This window comes from Ahaetulla prasina, chromosome 2 (assembly GCF_028640845.1).
Source record: "Ahaetulla prasina isolate Xishuangbanna chromosome 2, ASM2864084v1, whole genome shotgun sequence".
Lineage (NCBI taxonomy): Eukaryota > Metazoa > Chordata > Lepidosauria > Squamata > Colubridae > Ahaetulla > Ahaetulla prasina.
This window is the reverse complement of record NC_080540.1, coordinates 284,323,227-284,344,169: the sequence shown is the minus strand read 5'-3', so window position 1 is coordinate 284,344,169 and position 20,943 is coordinate 284,323,227. Positions and strand designations below refer to the sequence as shown.

The window sequence follows — 20,943 nt, the reverse complement described above, 5'->3', positions numbered from 1 at the left end:
GATAGATAGATAGATAGATAGATAGATAGATAGATAGATAGATAGATAGATATTTCATTTAATTGAGACATTTATGAATGAAAAGAATTAGTTTCTACATATTGGCAGTAGTGAATACAAAATCTCTCACACATACACATACAGATATATAGATATAGATATAGATATAGATATAGATATAGATATAGATATAGATATAGATATAGATCTTTGGTTGTTCGGGTTTTCTCCCGTGTAAAATTGGAAGTGTCTTGGCGACGTTTCGACGAAGTCTCATTCGTCATCTTCAGGCTTCAGCTTCAGAAGCACGAAGCTGAAGCCTGAAGATGACGAATGAGACTTCGTCGAAACGTCGCCAAGACACTTCCAATTTTACACGGGAGAAAACCCGAACAACCAAAGACCTATATACAAACACCCGTGAAAACCTCAGAAAACAAATAGATATAGATATAGATAGATATAGATATAGATGTAGATGTAGATGTAGATGTAGATGTAGATGTAGATGTAGATGTAGATGTAGATGTAGATATATATCCCCTGCCTAGGCCTGAATCCTGAATGTGTGGATCCGGATAATCTTCTTCCATTTTTGGGATGATGATGCTTTACTTTCTATGTTTTATTACTTTAAGTCTACCCTGGCTGTTTTAATTATTTCTTTCTATAAACCACCTACAGTTAGGAATTATAGTGGGCTATAAAAATAATTAACAAATAAATATCAATATCAATATATTCCAATTATTTTTATTGAACCTTAGAAGTATTGCAATGAAATTTCCTTAAAAATAATGACATTACCTATTAATAGGTAATAGACATTACCTATTAATAAGGTAACAATAACAAATTTAGACCCATGTTAATATATAGATTGTTTTTAACATGTAGACTAATATCACAGCAGTAAAACCAGCCTTTTTAGAAAAATACCTACCTACAATTTTTGGTGCCAATCATCAAGCTTGTCATTTCCCTAAATTTTTCAAACCTACATGGCTTTTAATCTTATTTTAACTCTATTGTTATTTTCTACTATCTATTTTCTTAGGTCTATTTGATCGTGTTTGAAGAATAAATGCTTTCAATGTTTAAAATATACTATTTGTCATGTTTTGGTTAATTTGTTTTTTATATTTTGTGAGATATAAATGGAGCCCCAGGATTTTGCTGCTGCAGACCAAAGGGACTTGTTTTCACTGCTGATCTGTATTTATTTTTACTGTATTTATTTTGCTTTGCTTTGCTTAGATTTTCAGTGATATTCATTTAACATGCAAACAGCCACTCAATCCATTCTTCTGCTGAGCTTTTATCACAGAAATATAGGGCCCATTGCCAAAAAAATCCTCAAGAAAATAGAAATACTTTTGTTGCAGATTTAAAAAATCATATTTGTTTAATAAATTACTAAGAATGAACTCGTCATAATACCAATTTACACCGAGGACAGTAACAGAATAACAGAGTTGGAAGGGACTTTGGAGGTTTTCCAAGCAACCCCCTGCTCAAGCAGGAAACCCTATATAATTCTGGACAAATGGTTGTCCAGTCTCTTCTTTAAAACCTCCAAGTGATGGAGCACCTACAGCCTCTAGAGGCGAGTCATGCCATTGATTAATTGTTCTAATTGTCAGGAAATTTCTCCTTATTTCTAGGTTGATTCTCTCCTTGATTAGTTTCCATCCATTGCTTCTTGTCCCACCTTCACATGCTTTGAAGAATAGGTTGACCCCTTCTTCTTTGTGGCAGCCCCTCAAAAATTGGAACACTGCTATCAAGTCACCCCAATCCTTCTTTTCATTAAACTAGACATACCCAATTCCTGCAACTCTTCCTCACATGTTTTAGCCTCCAGTCTCTTAAACATTTATTTTATTTATTTTATTTTATTAGATTTATAAACCGCCCTTCTCCCGAAGGACTCAGGGCGGTGTACAGCCAAAGTAAAAGAGAAACAATGTACAGTTAAAAGCAAATTTAAAAACTTATTATACAGTGTGGCCGAAATTAAGATAGTTAAAATCTAAAAGACCCCAAATTAAAACTAAATGAAATTTAAAATTTAAAATCTAGACAATTTAAGAAAGCCCCGCGCGAACAAACAGATATGTTTTCAGTTCGCGGCGAAAGGTCCGAAGGTCAGGTATTTGACATAAACCAGGGGGAAGTTCATTCCAAAGAGTAGGAGCCCCCACAGAGAAGGATCTTCCCCTGGGGGCCGCCAGCTGACATTGTCTGGCGGACGGCACCCTGAGAAGACCCTCTCTGTGCGAGCGTACAGGTCGGTGGGAGGCATGAGGTAACAGCAACAACAACAACATCTCTGTTGTTCTTCTGTACACTCTTTCTAAAGGTAAAGGTTCCCCTCGGACATATGTGCTAGTCGTTCCCGAATCTAGGGGGCGGTGCTCACCTCAATTTTAAGCCAAAGAGCCAGCGCTGTCTGAAGTCGTCTCCTTGGTCATGTGGCCAGCATGACTAAATACCAAAGGTACACAGAATGCTGTTACCTTCCCACCAAAGGTGGTCCCTATTTTTCTACTTGCATTTTTTACGTGCTTTCAGACTGCTAGGTTGGCAGAAGCTGGGACAAGTAATGGGAACTCATCCTGTTGCACGGCAGCACTAGGGATTCAAACTGCTGAACTGCAACCTTTCGATCAACAAGCTCAGTGTCTTAGCTACTGAGCCACCACATCCCTAACACTCTTTCCAGAGTAGCAGTATTCATTCTTGCCATTTAATTACCCAAGATTCTTTATTGGCAAACATCAATTGTCTGTGAGGTACCTGGTTAAAATAAAAAATAAAAATGAATTGTGTAACAATAGCGAGCATTTTTGTAAGAAATGTCATGTTATTCTCGAATTCCATTTTATTCAGTGTTTTTTGTGGGGATGGAATCATGAATACTTGACTTCAGCCAAAGCCAACAAGATCTGCAGATTTCTGGATATTAAGAGACCCATTCTTGGAAAGATTCACTTTTGTCCTAAATCTTTTTATTTCAGTCTTTTGGCTTTGAATTTGAGCAATGGAGCCTGAGAGCTTTGGAAGGCTGTTGTCATCTTTTCCAGACTGATAGGCATAATATTCCTCAAAAATCTATGTGGTCAGAACTTCATAGTGATCAAGGAGCCAGAGTTTTGAGAAATTTACAATATGTAGGGTAGGACAGGCTTAAAATAGCCCACATTGTTCAATGAAGTGGTTATCACTTTAAATGAATTGATGATCTATATTTCGAAAGTCATACATGGAGTGCTTTGAAATGAGATAAATAAACTTTTTCCATGTTTATTCAGTGTCCCTTTGAAAAACAGTAAGTTCCACTTGAAAGTGATAATATTCAGTAGCAGACATTATGAAAACAGAATATTTTCAAGGGTGAATACAGAATTACAGCTTTTTTGCTGACAGCATCATTAACCCATTGAAATTACACAAGAACAAATGTCACGCATGAGGAGAAGTGAACAAACATATCATCTTATTTGTGTCTGTTTTAGGAAGCAGTTGTTAATCTTAACGTTCAGCAAGCTATAATCTTAATCTGGCAATGGGTAATGAGGGTATCTTATTATTTGATGGAGATTCTGTAAAACAGGAGCTTATGGACAATGGCGACTGCCACAATATGGAAGTTTTCTAAGCTACTGAAAGACCCAGGTCCCCTCTGTGTGGCCATATGAGTAAAAACCTATTCAATAACAAGTCAAGGTTTGTGTATTTGATGAAAATACAATATGACTGCTCCTCAGACCTCAGTTGCAGTAGTGATGTGGAATCCCAAATGTTAACTGTCACATTTCTGCAACTGTGCAATATGCCTATTGAAGCTTCCATTCTGAAGTTATACGTCTGCTAGTGTTAGGCTGCTTGGTTTGGCGGGATTCATAATTTATTTATAGCAGTAGCCCCTCTTTTTCTGTTTACATTTGCAACTTATGTCCCATGAACATAAAAGGACTATCTTCTCATTTGCTAACTGAATGAAAAATGCTGCAAGTCCATAGTGTTCCTTGAGCTTTCCTGTGGTCCCAGCAGCACATAAAGATTCAGCTCTTATGAAACAAACTCTACTAACAAACTATGTAAAACACATATTTGGCAGCAAAAAGAATACCTCCACCTCCACCCGAAAGATAAATTCTACGGTCTGTCATCTCTCCAGTGTTTCAAAAAGCATCTATCACTTAGCCATAAACAAATCTAATTTAACAGATTTTGCATCTTGACACTTACTTTGTAAATTTTGTTGAAGCAGGCATGTTCCTTTCCTTTGGCTAAACTTTTATTTAATCGTAAAAAATAAGCCTTGATTCATTATTATCTCTGCCAGTTAAATTAGAATTTGGTAGTACAGCTGCCAAACCAGGCTTGGTAAAACGATGGCTGTTAGAAATTAGCCGAAGTCCTAATACAACGACAGAGAGAAAAATGTTCTCTCTATAATAAATATCCAAGTAATGGCCCTCAAGGTTTTGTCTCAATTCTGTGGGAATCTAGAAGGAGAAGAACAGACTCAGGATCAGTCTGAGCAAAACCAAATGGCCAGGGATTTTGAAGCTGTCTTGTCCTGAAGACTTGTCATCTCTAGCTCTAAATGAATCCAGGCTGCGCAGGGGTGAAATCTACTTACCTTCCTTACTGGTCCGGAAGTGCACGCGCCATGCATGCACAGAAGGTAAAAAACACATTACTTCCTGGTTAAAACCAGGAAGTAATGATACCTAGGCGGGTGGGTGGAACTTCGCTCTGCCATCGCTACCGGATTGCTGAACTACCGACCACAATCACTACCGGATCGCTTGATCCGGTCTGATCTGGGAGCATTTCACCCCTGACACGGCATCAGACAAAACTGGAGCACAATTTCAACTTAAGGAGCATATGGCAGCTGTGGCTAGGAAGGCCTTTGACCAAATCCATCTTGTTTGCCAGCTTCACCCATTCCTGCACTGGGAGGTTCTGCTTATGATCACTTACACCTTGGTGACCTCTTAGAAGCCAGTTGTAGTCCAGAAGTCCAACTAATGCAGCAGAGTGGATAGCTATAGGAAACCATGGTATACCTAACCCATATAAACCCCATTATTTTATAAGCTAACAATGGGCTCGTGGGTGCAAGATATTGTTGACACCTATAAAACCCTTCATGGTATAAGACCAAGCTATTTGAGGGACCATCTATCTCTAATTATTTCTACCTCCCCAACAAGATCAAATCAGATTGGCATGTTCCAGCCCCTTCTGTTAAAAAGTTCCATTTAATATGACCCAGGACATTGCCTTTTCTGTTGCTAGACCTGTCCCCAGGTTAGCCCTGGCCTTTAGAAAGAACTTGACATCCTGATTCTTCTGTAAAGCATTTGGTCAGGTTGTTACAATAGTCATTAGTATGTGCTAGTATGTGTTACTTGAATGATTGATTCCAAGGTTACAATATGTGGTTCTTTTTACGACTAGTGTATTATTTTAATGTTTTTAACTTGGCAACTACCCTGAGTTGCTTGGTGAATGGGCAACCACATAAAATGGTTGAATAAATAAATTAATACCAAGGTGATTTGGTCTGCAGAATGTCAAAAGTTTGCGGAGCATGATATCCACATTTTTGCAGAAAATGCCAAAGCAAAGTAATCCGTATATCCACTTTTCTTGTCCCCTCTGTGGTATGTTTCATGAAATATAACTGACTTCTATCTTTGTTTTGTCTTAGCTTTCTACAAAATGGGCAATGCTAGGTATTCATTGCGGTTAGCTGATTGTTCTAGGACTACAACTAGCTCTTTGAATCACACAGTCTACTAAAAGCCCAGCACAGATATTCTCACCACAGCCGGTTGACCCATTTGACAGAAAGGTCAGCTTGCAGCATGCGTAAAAAGAATGTTCAGTGCATTAAAAGCAGACCCGCTCATGCGTGTACGGCCTCCTGGCATTTCTGCTGAGTCTTCCCCGTGTCTTGCTGCAGCGCCTTACCGTGAGGAAGTTGTCGCGAAGCATGAATCATACAAACATTTTCAATAGCAGCAACAACGTTCCTCGCTCGGAACGTGAGTTTCGATCATTGAGAGATGATACGAAGAGAACAGGAGCCCGCAACATTTGATTGGGCTTGCTAATTTCCAGTCTGGATTATATATATTTAATCAAAGAGTAGAGCTGGCTGTTCACAATAAACTGCTGTTCCGGCACTTTATTCAGCATTCATGGATGATGGGGAAAATCACTATGGACAGGGCAGGTTTTTTCTTCCCTCCCCCCTCAGCCCCCCATTCCTGAAATATAGGTTTTGCTGACGGAGTGGCTAATATTCAGAGGTCCAAGAATTTTACATCTGTAAGGTTGGATCAGAGTGAGATAGATAGACAATAAATTTTGTGTTACATCGTCTGTCTGTTCTGCAAAATAACCAACACAGGTTTCAATCATTTGAAGAGTAACCTTATTTAGAAATTATACATTAAACTAAGACTGCAACTGCAATTGCAATGTACGATATACAATTCTTTATTGGCCAAGTGTGATTGGACACACAAGGAATTTGTCTTTGGTGCATATGCTCTCAGTGTACATAAAAAGAAAAGATAAATTCGTTAAGAATCATAAGATACAACACTTAGTGATAGTCTTAGGGTACAAATAAGCAATCAAATCATACTAGGAAACAATCAGTATAAATCGTAAGGATATAGCAACAAGTTACAGTCATAAGTGGGAGGAGATGGGTGATAGGAGCGATGAGAAGATTAATAGAATAATAATGCAGACTTTGTGAATAGTTTGACAGTGTTGAAGCAATTATTTGTTTAGCAGAGTGATGGCGTTCGGGAAAAAACTGTTCTTGTGTCTAGTTGTTCTGGTGCGCAGTGCTCTATAGTGTCGTTTTGAAGGTAGGAGAAACAATTTATGTCCAGGATGCGAGGGATCTGTAAATATTATCACAGCCTTCTTTTTGACTCGTGCAGTATACAGGTCCTCAGTGGAAGGCAGTAATTGTTTTTTCTATTATATGACATCAAGTGCTCATTTTCTGTCTTGCTTTATTATTGTTATTTAGACAATTCACGGTCATAAAGGGGCAATAACAGCCGTGGCTTTTGCACCCGATGGTCGGTATCTTGCCACTTACTCCAACACTGATAGTCACATTTCCTTCTGGCAGGTAAGTCCCAGATATTTTTATATTTTTATTTGGTTTGTTATAGAGGTAGTCCTCGATTTACAACCACAATTGAGCCCAAAATTTCTGTTGTTAAGTGACTTTTGCCCCCATTTCACGACCTTTCTTGGCACAGTTGTTAAGTAAATGATTGCAGGTGTTAATTTAGTAACACAGTTGTTAAATGAATTGAGCTTGCTCGTTGACTTTGCTTGTCAAGAAGTTTGCAAAGGGTGATCATGTGACTTCGGGACTCTGCAACCGTCATAAACGTGAATCAGTTGCCAGGCATTTGAATTTTGATCATGTGACCATGGGATGCCACAATGGTCGTCAGTGTGAAAAATGGCCATAAGTCGCTTTTTTTCTGTGCTGTTGAAATTTCGAGCGGTCACTAAATGAACTATTGTAAATCGTGGAATACCTGTAGTAGATTAAGTCCTCTCTTTTTTTCCCCCCACAACACTGCTATGAGATAAACTGGATTAAGAGACAGTGCCTGGTCAAAATTCATTCCTTGAATTACTATAGATAAAGCTGAGCCTTAATCTGGGTCTATTCTGTGCCAGTCCGCTAAACCATAGTTAAGTGACCCTCAACATTTTGGGTACCAGGGACCGGTTCCAGGGAGGTTTTTCCATGGATCAGAGGGAGCGTGGTTTCATGTGCTGCCTGCATCCCATGGATGGGGCTTCGCTTGTTTGCACAGATCAGTTTCTGACATGCCATGGACCGGTCCCAATCCAGGACCAGGGGGTTGAGGACCTCTGCTATAGGTAATCCTCAACCTATGACTGTAATTTACCCAGAATTACAGTCATAAATCCTGCTGGTCATTAAGCGGGTCATCACATGCCTGACCTGATTTTACAGTTTTTGCGGTGGCCATTGTTTGCAACGGTGGCTTTTGGCTGGAAACCAGAGATAAACAGCAGATATATCATAGCTTTGAGCCAGGCACCATTTGCTCTTCTACTTCAAACAACAAAATATTTCAAATAACGGGTAGTCCTCAATTTACCAACACAGTCGGGACCAGAATTTCCATTGCCATCAAATCGGTTAAGTGAGTCATGCCCAATTTTACATCCTTTTTTGCCACAGTCATTAAGCTGGTCACGTCGTTAAGTGCATCCAGTTTCGCTTCACTTCACTTGTCGGAAGCCAGCTGGGAAGGTTGCCAACGGCAACCATATGACCCCAGGACACTGCAACTGTTGTAAATACATGCCAGTCACCAAGCACCTAAATTTTGATCACATGACCGTAGTTTAGTTTAGTTTAGTTTAGTTTATTCACATTTGTATACCGCCCTATCTCCCTAGGGACTCAGGGCGGTTCACAGGCAGATAAAATACATATAAATACAAGATAAAATGTCCGTTAAAAAACTTATTAAATATAGCCCGATAATTAAAACAGTATATATAATAAAACCCATTTAAAATCTAAATTTAAAAAACCTAGTCCAGCCCTGCGCAGACAAATAGATGTGTTTTAAGCTCGCGGCGGAAGGTTCGGAGGTCCGGAAGTTGACGAAGTCCTGGGGGGAGTTCGTTCCAGAGGGTGGGGGCCCCCACAGAGAAGGCCCTTCCCCTGGGTGTCGCCAGACGGCACTGCCTAGCCGACGGCACCCTGAGGAGTCCCTCTCTGTGAGAGCGCACGGGTCGGTGAGAGGTATTTGGTAGCAGCAGGCGGTCCCGTAGATAGCCCGGCCCAATGCCATGGAGCGCTTTAAAGATAGTTACCAGCACCTTGAAGCGCACCCGGAAAGCCACAGGCAGCCAGTGCAGTCTGCGCAGGAGAGGTGTCACGTGGGTGCCACGAGGGGCTCCCTCTATCACCCGCGCAGCCGCATTCTGAACTAACTGCAGCCTCCGGATGCCCTTCAAGGGGAGCCCCATGTAGAGAGCATTGCAGTAATCCAGACGAGACGTCACGAGGGCGTGAGTGACCGTGCATAGGGCATCCCGGTCTAGAAAGGGGCGCAACTGGCGAACCAGGCGAACCTGGTAAAAAGCTCTCCTGGAGACGGCCGTCAAATGTATGGGACTTTTTTCGTTGTAAACTCTGGTCGCTAAATGACTGAGTCAAGGACTACCCTTAGTTCCCTATGGAATCTTTTCAAATACTTTATGAAGTATTTTTATTAAATCACAGAGGACAGTTCTGCTTCAAGCTGTGCCGAGAGCATGGGTCAGTATTCAATGGACTGTACAATTTTACGGATATGGAATAAATGTAGTGTTCAGTTGTTGTTGTTGTTGTTTTTAATACTAAAACCTGAATCATGGAAGAACATACTCCCAAACAAAATGACGGGTGAAATCTTTAAAAAATGTAGCCCACCATATCTCAGGATGTTCTCCTACACAACATCTTAAAACAATGGAGATTATACAACATAAAGGTAAAGGCTTCCCCATCGGTCATATGTGGCTGTAGGGCATGGTGCTCATCTCCGTTTGTTGGCCAAGGGAGCAAGCGTTGTCCAAAGACAATTTCATGTGGTCAACATGGCCATATGCCAAAGGTGCACAGAATGCTATTATTTTCCCACCAAAGTGGTACCTATTGATCTACTTGCATTTGCATGCTTTTCGAACTGCTAGGTGGACAGGAACTGGGGCAAGTAACAGGAGCTCACCCCATCGTATGACACTCAGGTCTCGAACCCAGGCTGTCAGCGATCCAGTTGACAAGTTTGGTGTCTTTAACCACTGAGCTATCGCGCCCCCTGATTACACAACAGACAACCCAGGAATTGAAGAGGGACACCCTTAAGTGAAATTGTGCCTTTTGTTTGGAATGCCTGCCTTTGCAGGAGGATGGCTCAATGAAGGAAAAAAACTCAGCGGCAGAATTATTGCTACCCTGGATTCAGTATCCCTTCAACTAACAGCTAGTATATAATTTTAATTTACTATTACTTTCTACATTAATTTGATGATAACTGTGCGTCATTAAAGAGTATTGAATTTATCATCTGTCATCGCAGAGTGTGTTATTGAGGAAGCAATGAATAAAAACTGTGAAAATGCTCTTCCATCACTTGCATGTATTTAGTTCGGTTACGTGGGAAGATCTAAAAAGCAATCAAGCTTATTGATTGCGATGTTTTACATGATCATCTAAGATTACCAGGGGGAGTGGCCGCAGCAACCGTGCTTCAGTGCAGACCCATCCTTCAGCATATGCCATAAACTGCTGAGCTTAGTTCTAGCTGTGAATATCTTTTTCCCCTTGATTTTTTTTTAAATGGTAGCTTAAACAGAAGGAGTTAACAATAGCCAGCATGTTACATTTATTTAAAAATATAGTCCTATGTACTAGTGATTCCTCCTCTCCCTCCAGTGGGTCTATTCAGCACTGCTATTAATGCAAGAAAATCAGTAACATTAGTCATCTTAAAAGGGTTATTACTCAAGATGATTTAAATTGTGAAAATGTCAGTGGGGCTTGCATGCTCCCTGCTAGAGATTTACATTCTCTGACACCATTTCGTTGTTCAGAAGGACCAGGAAAGGGGGGGGAGGGGAGAGAGAGAGAGAGAGAGACAGAACGAAAGTAATGGCTTCTCTGTTGCACTGATCAGGATTCAGACCATGATATCGGCAGCAGCTCATCTTAAAAATGTCCCAGAATATGCCAGGGTTTCCATGTGTCAAAATCTCAGGCGCACAGCTGACTCGGCCATCCCCATCTGGTCTAGGAAGGTTTCCCCTCCTAATGGGTTTAGCTGATTAACAGAACCTTTCAGGACTGCCGCTTCATTTCTTTGCACAGGCACATCACCTACATAACAAAGTGATCTAAATAGCCCAGTTATGAAGTGAATTGGAAGCTCCAGTTGGAATTTAAGAGCTTGTTTCCTGGATGTTTTGCTTAGACCCAGAGAGGAGAAAACTGCTGCCTCTTAACCGCTTCCTCTCCACCATTCCCATTGCATTTCAAAATCCTGCATTTATTTTTGAAATAATGCATGAATTAAATACCCAACCTTATTCACGAAGCAGCAAAAAGCAGAGAAAACTGTTCTTGTTGCCGGATGGTGCAATTACAGCCATTTAATATGCACACAGTTATCGGGTGGCTAGAGAAAAGAACTAGGCTACATAACATTTGCATGACACTGATTATTTTTCTTTTTTTTAAAAAAAAAAGTGTGTAGTTTTCCAGCAAAATATTAACGTTCAGTTCATAAATCAGTGCATTCCTATTTCTTTTTGCTACTTTCATCTTTGAATGGTGCAAGGGGAAAAAATAGTAAGCTAGAAGAGCATGTTCATGCAAAAGTAGGAAGTCTCTTCTGGAGATAAACATAAATATCCAGAAAACTTTAGGAGATCCTCGGCACCAAGGCTTCAAGAAATTGCAGTTGCTTCGCAGAATTTAGGAACTGGTCCAGGCGATGCTTAGATTGCAAAGCATCTCATGGAAGAATTTGTGCAGCCCTACAAGAGGGTATCAGTAATCATATCGAGTGTTTATATAATACATTTGTATTACTGGAAGCACTTCAGATAGATCTCTCACAGCAGGCTTACCAGGAAGCCTGTGAAGTCAGCTCAGAATGTTTTAATTTGCAAACGGACAGTTATCAAGAAAACACAGATGTGTATTTAGAAGTCTGTGGAGATTTTCAGTCATCCAGGTCATGGTTGTCCCAAAGGTGCTTTTTCAGGAGGCAACTGGACTTTCTTGTTTTTTTCTTTTGAAGACGTTTCGCTTCTCACCCAAGAAGCTTCTTCGGCTCTGACTATCCAGCCCCACTATCCTGTCAGAACTGAAGAAGCTTCTTAGATGAGAAGCGAAACATCTTCAAAAGAAAAAACAAGGAACTCCAGTTGCCTCCTGAAAAAGTACCTTTGGGCCAGATGTGTATTCATAACCATCTAGGACAGAAGTGGGGACCAAGCCACAATTAGCAAAACTCACTCAGATCTTATTACAGATCCTAGAAATGGGACCACTGAAATTTAATGGCAAAATACCAGGATTCAGCAGTGCTATTTTTGTTTGCTTGCTTCTTGATTACTTTCTTCTTAACAAAAAAAGAGGTAAAATGCCCCCAAAGTAGGCAGTCAATAAATAGTGCCAGGTCAAAAGAAAGTTACTCCACTCCTGATTGAAGGAGTTATAAAGTTAAGGAAGATTTTAAAAGGAGATTATTGGGCTACAAAGACAGCCAGTGTGGTGTAGTGGTTAAGGCACCAGGCTATAAACCAGGAGGTTATGAATTCTAGTCCCGCTTTGGGTGATCTTGGGCCAGTCACTCTCTCTCTCAGCCCTTCGAAAAAGGCAACTCCTGAGGAATTGAAATTTGGCAAATTTTGTAAAATATTTTATGGTATGAAAATTATCACAAAGCATTTCATGGCATAATACAAAATGTCATAAAATATTTTCTCTGGTCAGCTCCTGATGTTTGACTGTATTATATCTACACAGTTCCAGTGGTGGGATTCAGCCAGTTCGCACCACTTTGAGAGAACCGGTTGTTAACTTTTTGAGCAGTTTGGCAAACTAGTTGTTGGAAGAAATCATTAGGGCAGAGAACCGGTTGTTAAATTACTTGAATCCCACCACTGCACAGTTCTGTATATGGGCTACTTTCAAGGCAAATACATCCCTGAATATCTGTCTGAATTTTGAAGAACTTTTCACATACATTTGAAACTCTGTCTTTGTGGAATCTGGTAAGGAAATGTCTCTGAAATGATGAGCCAAGCGGGCGGGGGGGGGGGTGTCACAAGTTGTCTAATAGTCTCTAAAAACTCAAGAGAAGGTCTCTTTAATCCACAGACTCCCCCTCTGACTATCAACTGTGCTTTCTCAGTCTTCATTTTCCCACAACCAAAATAACCCCCTGAAAACAAAAAAAAATGTGGCAAAAGTTCTGCCTACCCATAGAAAGTGCAAAAAAGATTACCCTCACCCCCCTATTAGCCACTGATCAGCTCATATTTGGAGCAATGCCAGAAGGTTACATTAGTAGTTTGATTAGAAAGATGGGATGAGATGTATTCACTTGTCAGTAACTATTTGTCTACTCGCTGACCTTAAAGGAGGCAAGATGAAAAGCCAAAATCACGTGACCCAACTGCAGAGGCCTCTCTCTTTCATACACACACACACAGAGAGAGAGAGAGAGAGAGAGAGAGAGATTGGTGGATTTGTGATGGCGAACTTTGAACAAAAAGTCTGAAACGGGCACCTTTCCCATTAAGACATCCATGAATGTCAGATCTTCTCTGATAAGAAATTAACACAAGCCTAAAGCTTTTGCCTTTGTTGATGGTGTGTCCTGTGGGTGTGGGTGTGCGTGCGTGCGTGCTATCACTTTTCAGGGTGAATGAGGTAAAAATTGAACTTCTAAATAGAGTGTGAAATGGCCTTAGAAATTATAGCTATCTCGGGCAGCTGTAATTAAATTGTCTTTATGGATTCCCCTCACAAAAAAACACAGCCTAGCTGAAGAGGGCAAATGAGGTTGATATGGCAGCCACATCAAGAATATTTGCGAAAAGGCTCCTGAGTTTCAGGACTTAAGACACCATTTATTGGCATGAGATGAATTAACACAAACTATTAGCTGATCTTTACAGAAGGACAGAAGTGACGTTGGTAGCAGCATGAAGTTTTACTCAAGGAATTTCCCTCAGCCTTTTAGGGAATTTCTTAGGAGACTCAGTGCTGTATTGCAGGTAGTCCTTGACTTATGACCACAATTGGAGCCAGAACTTCCTTTGATAAGTGATGCTATTGTTAAGTGAGTCATGTCCGATTTTACAATCTTTTTTGCCATGAAGTGTTTCTTCTGGTGAAACCGGTCTATCAGGGCAACCTGGTCTACCCAAATATGGGACGGAGCGTTCTGCTTCCGTTTTTTGTTTTATTTTTTGCCACGGTTGATGTGAATCACCATGTTTGACAAGCAAATCTGACTTCCCCCAATGACTTTGTCAGAACCACCCTTGGAAAGGACATTAATGGTAATCAGATGATCCTGCAAGCATTCTAAATTCCTACCGGTTGCCAAGTTGCTTAAATTTTGATTGTGTGACCAGATCATTCTTTTTCCAGCCCTGTTGTAAGTTCAAACAGTCCTCAGATGAATGTCTTAAGTCGAGGACTATCTGTAAGGCAAATGTATGGATTTCAGCATCGATTGACTTGTGCTTTTTCTTCCCTTTCTCCCAATGCCAGATGAACACTTCTCTGTTGGGAAGCATCGGGATGCTGAATTCTGCACCGCAGCTCCGTTGTATTAAAACCTACCAGGTGCCTCCTGTCCAACCTGCATCTCCAGGTTCACATAATGCCCTCAAACTGGTCAGGCTTATCTGGACTTCGAACCGCAATCTTATTCTTATGGCCCATGATGGCAAAGAACATCGATTTGTGGTGTAAAGTCAGGGTGTGTGAAAGAGGCTTCTCTCTCCCCCCGCCCCCCAAACGCCGATTCTAAATACAAATGTGTTTTGAAAGTTCTTGTAAATTGATTCTCCCTCTTTATGATTGGAGGTATTAAATACCTAAAGATTTATGGACCAGGATTGGCCAGACAATATATATTCTGCTTGCTTCTGCACAGCAGAAATACTGCTTAAGCAATACTTTAGAGCAGTGTTTCTCAACCTTGGCAATATTAAGCTGTGTGGACTTCGACTCCCAGAATTCCCCAGACAGCTGGCTAGAGAATTCTGGGAGTTGAAGTCCACGCAGCTTAAAGTTACCAAAAGAACTTCAACGTTAGAGAAATGCATTCCCATTTCAGCAATTAGAACATCTTCCAAGATTTTTCTCTTTATCACTATGAGGAAAAAAAACAAAACAGCCTGAGAATGTAACTTGAGTCTGGCTAGATTGGTGAGAATCTTGATTCTACTGACTTTGAAAAAGAAAATCACTTCACAACATTAAAACTGGTCTGAATCTCATCATTCCGAGAATGCTAAAACCCTCAGAGCCTAAATGAAGAGGGGGGGGGGGAATCCTTCGAAGTGTTTTGAAATGTCATGTTTACCAAAGTTTATGTGTTTACACAGAAATTCTTCCAAGTTCTTGGAAGATCTTGGAGTAAGAATGCTCTGTTCATTTCTGAAATTCTGATAGGATCAGGAAATAATCCACAAATCCCATATATACCGTTTGGCATTTTTTACCTGGAAAAAAGATAGAGTGAGTCATATGGCACCTATATATCTAGAATCTGAGATGCCTACTAAAGTCACTGGTTAATAGCATTAAAAACCCATTATATATTTCAGGTTTGGGGTTTTGTAAGAAAATGTATAGAAAAGAAGAAATCATTTTCTTTGTGTAATTTGTAATCAAGATGGAAACAATGGCAATATTCCCATTAGCCAAAAGGCAATTTTATGTTTCTTAGGTTGGGGAGAAAGAATACCCCAGTTATTTTTTTTTCCTTCAATGAAAATTTACACAAGAATATGAAAGAGATAATGGGGATATTGATATTTTCTTTGCTGCTATTGTATGTATCAATATCATAACTATGTATCCAAAAATGAGCTGTTCCACAGCTTCCTCTTGCAAAGAAGTGAAGACTCTTCACATTTACATCGTCAAACCTTGTTGTGACATAAATATGTCACTAATTATGATACAGCAAACTTATATCATTTGAATTAATCAGAGGAAAGAGATTTAAGAGTTAGAATTATTTAATAAAACATATCTTTATCATTATTGCAAGAAATATGAAGAAAAGTTAACCTTCGGGTCAGTTTGAAGTGTTATCCTTAATCAGAAAAAAAATCATAATAGGCTGATTAGCATTCACATATCTCCTCTGTCTTATATATTTATTTTCTTCCTGAAAAACAGTGTCTTTCTCCCATCCACCCTTCCTTATAGAGCTGAGGGGGGTAAACGTAGAAAATATTTTATTGAAATGCTGGTGTGTTTAAACATACTGTATGTATAGTATACATGTACTTCTAGACTTGAAATATAAGAATACAGAGAAAATGTTCTTAATGCATGCTGATAAATTTAGCAAAAATGGCGCCTGTGGAAAATTTGATTGTGAAAATTGAAGGATGACGGATCCAGAAGGACAACTGGGTGCATTTTTTGGAGCACAGCATCTGTATCATCTCCCCGGGACTGAATGCTGTCCATCATCTTTGCCTTCCTGAATAGCACTGAAACATTCCTGGTGCTTTGCATACATTGAGATCATCATCAAACAGTTTAGTGACCTTTTTTAATACCGTATATGTAACTAACATTATATCAGCCATAATTCGTTACCTTGAGAAAATTTTAAAAAACGATAAGAAATTGTTCAGAATGTTTAAAGCACTGTGACTTTGTGCTACTGACCTGTGGGTTTGGTGGAGATAAATTCACTTGTAAATTTTCAGGTTTTTTGAGGGGAGGTGGTTAAAGAAACATATCATGTGTGCACCTGGTTATGACCACTGTCCCCAGAATACACAGAAATGTACACCATTGTTGAATTCTATTACGATGATGGCATAAATGGTACAGTGAATGATATTTAGGGGATACTCCCTTTCAGATAACTTTATTTTTTATTATGTATATAATTTCTTTTGTTATCCACACGTTCTTTTTCCACATTGATTCCTGCAATCTAAAGGGTCCCGTTTATTTGTATGGAATGACGCGTGAGAGGAAAAAAGCAGAAGGTCCGCTAATATTTCCTGAAATAAAACAAGACTCTGCAGGGACCATTTCCGAGCAATAAGGCAATTTGGAGAGGCAGCTTTCCAAATTTACTAAGCTATTTGCATAATGGTACTTGTTGCATCTCATCAGGAAATCTCCAACCTCCTGGGATGCTTGGATTTCTAGCTGCCACCAACCCAGAAGCAAAGGATTGTGGGAGTTTGTAGCTAAAGTGTTTTGCAGGGTCCCTGGGGCCTATTATTAGTGTAGGCTTACTAAGGGCAGAGTCCTACATTATGGTAATCTGAGGGTTGCCAGTGAAAAAACGCACTCCAGTAGGGAGAAGGTTTTTTGGTTTCCCTTCAAAACGCAGTCTAAAACACGGGTGTCGAACTCAAGGCATCACTTTGCCGTCACCTGATGTTTCGCGACATTTTTCCCATTCGCAGAGCTGGGGTGGGCGTGGCTTGTGTGTGACGAATCCTACCCGTGGGCCACCAGTTCGACACTCCTGGTCTAAAAGTTACCTACAATATGATACTATGAAGTTCCTTATAATAACCAATGACCTAGGGAGAAAAGTTAAATATGTAATATTATTCATCAGGATCTAGACAAACAATGCCACCTATTACAAGGCAAGTTTGGGGCAACCAGCAAGTGACTCCCATTTTGATGTGGCTCTCTGCATTTATAACATGGAAGCCCAATTTAGATATTCCAAGCATACTACACTGGGCTATACAAAAAGAGAGCAAATCTTTTCAGTTATGCTGCACTATTTCAGCAGGACTTGAAGGAGAGTTCCATCTTTATTTTGAGTGGAGGGTGTCCGGTTCCCAAATGTTACTGATCGGCCCCGTGACTCTTCCTTTTACTTTACCGTGTCTTGTTTTTCCAAACAATTTCCAGCATTTTGAGATGTGATGGCAAAGCAGACCCACCTGCTTTTACCCACAAGACATTATTTGCTGTTGTGAAGGATCTAAACCTATTTTGAATATTACAATGGCGTGGGCAGGATGGACTCTTGGAGCTGTGTCTTCAGCAGATGCGTAACGTGATGCATTATGCCTGTTCAAACAAAATCAGACCAATAGAAAATCTGGCCTATACAAAGGAGTAATTTAACAGGAGAATCAATATTTATGTACTGGTTACTTGAACAATCCACTTGGCCCGTCACAGGAGCCTTGCATGACTCCTTTCACTGAAACGAACGGTGCTATGCTAGAGTAGCACTGAGTGGATTTTTGCCAAGGCTTCTTAATTCCCTTAAGATTCCCCTTATGCAAATCTGCATTGGAGAGACTTACTCAGCCCTCACTGTAAATTTCATCATAGCCTAGATCTTTCAGCACTGCAGTAAAATTTGTATTGTCATTCCAGTGTAAGCTTTTAGTGTTTTATTGATTTGTTTAGTACTGTATTTGGATTTGTCCTTGTAAATGTAGCAACCTGCGTGGCTTCATTGGCAGTTTACAAGCAAAAGATGACATGATGAGACACCTGTATGAAAATGTTGTCACTACTGAAGTCGCAGTGTATGGTAACTGATTAAAATGTCTGCCTCTAAGAAACTGCACGATTCCCCTTATTATTTGCTGTCCGGCTAGAAAGGACCTAAATGGATAATTTCTCTGAAATAACACTAAATTGTACTTGCATTCTAATTTCCACTGCCCTACTTAGCAACGCTGTCTGTTTGCATAAGCCCCATTGTAAATAAGGCTATCTTCAGCTCTCCATGAATGGACTTAACCCTTAATGGCAAATGAATGTAAATGGTTTTCTTTGCCTGATTTCAAGATCAGATGACACATGCTGAAGAACTGAAAGAGATTTAATCCTAGAAGGAAAACAGGTAAATGACAAGATCATATGCGGAAACAAATTAAAGCCACTCTCTTTCCAGTACGTTCCATAGTAATGTATTGCTATGAAAGCCGGACGTTGGAATAGAGAGAGTAAAAAAAGAGACAAAAGATGGACCTCTTCAAATTCTGGATCTTCAGGCATTACCAAGAGTGCCAGGGAGTGCAAGAAGAACCAATCCCTCGAGCAGTCCTGGGCCACATGCAGACCGACTGCTCCCTTGAGGCAAAGCTCAGCAAACAGAAACTCACGTCTGCAAGCAGATGATGGACTACATAAATTGATGATGATTGGCATGAGGACGGTGAATAGAGAGGATGAAATGGATGGATGGAATCAGGTCACAGAAACATCCTTTGGACAAACTACAAGTTTCTGCCAGAGACAGGTCAAAACGGTAATGACCTGTTACTACTAAATTTATAAAGCGAGTTTAACTCAAACTAGCTAACAACAAAGCTGGGCTGCTTGCCCATGAAATCATCAGAACCTCAGTGGTACCTAGAGTATATTAATGTGAATAATAGTGCCACACATACTGTACGTACTCCACATTGGCAAATGGCAGAGAATTTAGCAGTACTGCCACAATGAATTCTACATTTGAGTAGATTGGGAGCACAGCAAAGCACTCTGGCTGTCTTACGGTTTGCTGAATGTTGCCATTAGTATTTTCCTGCAGTAATGCTAGAAATTGCAGCTTGGGAATTCCTGGGTGGTGCTAGATTTTCCTCCATTTCACTGGACGTTAGGGTGGAGAAAAATCAAATGTATTTATTTACTATACCACTCCCCGGAAACTTATGGCAACAGATAATGAAGTAGAATAAAGACACTGGCAATATTGTAATAACACAAAAATAATCTTTTTTTTAAAAAAAAAAAAGAAGCAGTATAGTGGTTTTAAATCCATCCGGGCTGCTGGTTGGGAGCTTTTCCATAGCAAGGGGGCTACTGATGAAAAATGGAAGTTTCTCACATTACCCAAGATTTTATGTGGAGAGCACCTTTAAAGCCTACATTTGAGATGTGCACAGTGAAAAGAAAGAATCAAAAAACAGCCCTTGGAATTATACCGTGTATCCATTGGTAGCCAACGTAGAGGCCACAGAAGCTGTGTTAGATATCGATAGCAAATATCACCTGTCAACAAGTAGGTTGCTCCATTTGGGGTCAATTGCAAATTCCTAATAGTTTTTTGTTTTTTTTTAATAGTCCCATGCAGAACATTTCGGTACTAACTGGGAGGTGAGAAGATAGTTTATTGTTGATAGGGTTTCTTTTACAAGGAAGGGCCACAACTGAGACATCATGCCAGACAAAGTTGCCCCGAATTGTGAGAGGGACGGTATATAAATTTAATAAATTATATAAATAAATCTGGGCAAAGACTGACTTAAACCCCTTAGACGTCGTTTCTTCTCTCTAGCCATAGTAGCCATGAATCTAAGCTCTCCCCTATTAGCTACACCACCGTGTTTTGGCTGTTGTCTAGGTCAGGAGTCTGCAAACTTGGCTCTTTTAAGACTTGTGGACTTCAACTCCCAGAGTTCCTCAGCCAGCAAGCTCTGGGAATTGAAGTCCACAAGTCTTAAAAGAGCCAGGTTTGCAGACCCCTGGTCTAGGTTGATGTTCATTTTATTTATTTGCTGGATAAGTATCTTGCCTTTTCTCCAGGAGCATCATTTCTAAGTTCTGTTTAAAAACCCACTACAACAACCTTTTGAGGTACATCACCCATGTAGTTTCCATGGCTTGAACCTTGACCTGTACTGTAAATGTAGCCCTTTAGGACATTTCATTACAGCTGATAAAGAATTGGACTTGGAAGGGAAAAAAGTAGTTTAAAGTGTACACTGGAACAAAATTAACATTTTTTTAAAAAAAAGTACAATTCCATCCTGGAAATTAATTAAACATTAACCAGTCTCTCTCTCCCTCTCCCTCCCTCCCTTCTCTCTCGCTCTCTCTCTCTCTCTCTCTGATTGTGTATGTGTATTCTGTGTGTAAACATATGTGCACTTCTGTTTCTCCTATCACCTGTATAAAAAAAAATATCCAATGAAGAATTCAGATAAGGACAGTTTACTGGACATAAATCAGCAATCAATTATTCTTCCAAAGGAAGCTAATTCACCTTTTTTTTTTCCCTTTGAATTTTTCCACCGGAGAAGGCAGAATGGTATGCTAGGAAGAATCATCCAAGAAGAGAAGAAAAGAGAAGACGC

The 20,943-nt window shown here is 40.0% G+C and overlaps 1 protein-coding gene across 1 annotated transcript in view; it reads left to right on the top strand.

Moving 5' to 3' along the window:
• Positions 1-18,750, top strand: part of WDR7 (WD repeat domain 7) — a 261,730-nt gene extending 242,980 nt beyond the window's left edge. Inside the window, exons 29-30 of the mRNA XM_058168102.1 lie at positions 7,076-7,180; positions 14,387-18,750. Coding sequence (XP_058024085.1) covers positions 7,076-7,180; positions 14,387-14,590 — 309 coding nt within the window. The 3' untranslated portion in view covers positions 14,591-18,750. The remainder of the gene's footprint in view (positions 1-7,075; positions 7,181-14,386) is intronic.
• Positions 18,751-20,943: the final 2,193 nt, after the last annotated feature.